This window comes from Chelonia mydas, chromosome 1 (genome assembly GCF_015237465.2).
Source record: "Chelonia mydas isolate rCheMyd1 chromosome 1, rCheMyd1.pri.v2, whole genome shotgun sequence".
NCBI classification, from domain to species: Eukaryota; Metazoa; Chordata; order Testudines; family Cheloniidae; genus Chelonia; species Chelonia mydas.
The window spans coordinates 5,940,482-5,943,356 of NC_057849.1; the positions used below are offsets into that span (position 1 = coordinate 5,940,482).

At 50.6% G+C, this 2,875-nt stretch overlaps 1 protein-coding gene across 1 annotated transcript; it reads right to left on the minus strand.

Annotated features, from left to right (window-relative positions):
- Positions 1 to 1,220: 1,220 nt before the first annotated feature.
- Positions 1,221 to 2,183, minus strand: LOC102945678 (olfactory receptor 51G2). The gene has a single exon (XM_007069849.4). It carries the CDS (start codon positions 2,154 to 2,156, stop codon positions 1,221 to 1,223), a length of 936 nt encoding a protein of 311 aa, XP_007069911.1. The 5' UTR covers positions 2,157 to 2,183.
- Between the last annotated feature and the right edge of the window lie 692 nt (positions 2,184 to 2,875).

The following is a 2,875-nucleotide window of genomic DNA, read 5'->3' on the forward strand; positions in this document are numbered from 1 at the left end:
ACCACTTCGCAGAGCAAGTGCTGGAGGGTGGGGGGAGGAGGCTTGGCAAGCCCAGGTCAGGGGTTTTTGGCTGTTGTATGCCACGTACAGCTGGGCTCCCTGGTTGCAGCTGTGTGAAACCCCTGCCTCCCCCCTGGGCTCTTGGTCCCCTCCCTGGCCTGGGGCAGTGCTGGTGGGAGGGTGATGTGGACACAGCTCGCCTGCCCTGGCCCTACCACTATTCGAATGTGGAGGCCCAGAGGTGTGGGGATCCTGGACCATGCTGGACAGGAGACGACACTGGCAGCCAGATGATGGGCACCCCAACCAGTGAGTGCTCCTTGCTACCATTAACCCCCTTTGACCCGGGCCCTGCGGTACAACTGGAGTTCCTTTGCCTCATCCCCCACCAGGGCCCCTATGGGATATTTGAGCCCTCTGCCTTCCTGAGATGCTCTGGACCACCTGTGCTCCAGGCCAACTGGGGAGCTGCACACGGCAAGCTGCAGCCAGGTGAGGCACAGCCTGATTCAGGTTGGTTTGGAGGAGAATGGAACAAATCAACAGCAGGGGGTGGCTCTGGCATGTGTGTCTGTGGAGGGGGGCGAGAGTGGTCTGGCTGGGGATTCAGGGGTTCTGGTTTGTGAACAGAAGTTTGGGATCAGCCCTGTTCTGGTAGGCAGGGGGCCAACAATGGGGGTGGGAGGGTGCGTGAATGGCTTCTCCTGGGGCTCCTGTGTTAATCACGTCTCTGTCACGACTCAGTCACAAGCACCTGGCTGAGGCCATGGGGGAAGGGCAGATGTCAGTGCCCCTTGAATGTCCCCTGTCCACAGATGGTGCAGCCCTCATGGATCACGCAGCACCCAGAGCGCTCAGGAAGGGCCAGGTCTGCGTCTACAGAACAGCCTTTCCAGCTTTCTTCATGGCTCCTGGATGTTTAACCAGAGACGGGACAGTGACAGGCCAGGTGTAATGGGAAACAACATCCACATCCCTTCTCTTTACTGATTGTATCAACAGGAATTCTGAGGTTGGAGCAGCCACTGATATGGCTTATTATGGGCCAACGCCAGTCCCCTGGCTCTCCACAAACAAAAGACCTCTTTGGAACGTCTCTCTACAGAGTGGAGATCAGTAGCTCATGTCATCTCGGATGTAAGTGTCCAGGATGGAATAGGTGGCCCATGTTTTTCATGGCCTATATCACCAGCACTGGAGTCAGGTGATGAATTGACCCTTCACTTGATGAACACCCTCATTATACGTGCACGAAGGTGTTTGCTTTTCAAGCTGTACACGATTGGGTTCATCAGGGGTGGGACCAGCAGGTAGACATAGCCCAAGAGAATCTGAAGGAAGGGAGAAGAGCTGTTCCCAAATCTGTGTATCACAGACAAGCTGATATCTGGTATGTAGAAGAGCAGGACGGCGCAGAGATGGGAGACGCAGGTGTTCAGGGCCCTGAGGCACTCCATGTGGGATGCGACACTCAGCACAGTTTTGAGGATCATCACATAAGAGAGAAAGATGAGCAGCGAGTCCAGCCCCTCCGCCAAGAGTTTAATAGACAAGCCATAAATGCTGTTGACTGTGATATCAGAACAAGCCAGCTTCATGACGTCCTGGTGCAGGCAGTAGGAATGGGAGAGGACATTGGCTCGACAGTATCGGAATCGTTTCAGGAGAAAGGGAAGTGGGATGTTAAGGGCCACCGATCTTAGCACAAAGAAAAGTCCCATCCTGGCTATTCTCAGTGGGGTTAAGATGGAAGCATATCTCAGTGGGTTACAGATCGCAATGAAGCGGTCAAAGGCCATCAACAAGAGCACAGAGGATTCAATGTATGAAAGCGAGTGGATGAAGAACAGCTGGGCACAACAGGCATCAAGGCTGATCTCCCTAGAGTTAAATAATAATATCCCCAATATCGTCGGTATGGTGGATATCGATAAGCCAAGGTCTGTGACAGCCAACATGGAAAGGAAAATGTACATGGGCTTATGGAGGCTTGGATCTGTTTTTATAATAAACAGAATGACTGAATTTCCTACTATGGAAATGACATACACTAAGCAGAAGGGGATAGAGATCCAGAGATGCACGTCTTCCTGCCCAGGTAACCCAGTGAGAAGGAACACTGCAGATTTGAATTTGGTGTCATTGACAGCTGACATAATGTACTGGGCTGGTCCAAGGAGTTTTGAGCTCTACTTCCTGAAAGGAAAAGGAACAGAAAACTACATGATATTAAGCGAGACATCACTCTGTTCTCAGTGCAAGTCTAGAGACTCCCAGGAGCTCAAGGAAGATCAGCAAAACCAAAGTCTTGGATTTACACCACCAGCATTGCCAGACTGGATAAGACCTGTAGTCCATCCAGCCCAGTATCCAGTGCAAGTTGCAAATGCTGCAGAGGAAGGTGGAAGAAACCCTGCAACAGGCAGTTATGAGATAAACTGCTTCCAGGGAAAGCTTCCCCCTGACACCCACTAGTTAGACATATTTTGTGGTGTAAATCAGGAAGGAGCCCTTCCAAGACTTTTTAAAACAATCCTTGTTAGGATATAGATATTCAGGCCTGCCTGTAAATGCCTACACTTTAAGAATGTAGGTATATGTTTATCATTTAGCTAGTAATAGAGGTACACAAGAAAGAACCTGTGTAAGGGCCTTCTCTCACAGTGACAGTCTGAGGCCCTGTTCTTAGGTTAAGGCCTTTGGCTAAGCAGCAGAGGCAGCCATAAGCTGGGAATCAACCAGTCACATCCTCACATTCCAAACTAGTCAATCTGGGGCTGTTAGCAAGGTGATCCGATCTATCACCTCCAGAGAAAGGGAAGAGCCTAGAAAATGTAAAAGGAAATTTAGTTTGATAGTTCTGTTTGGTAAGAAC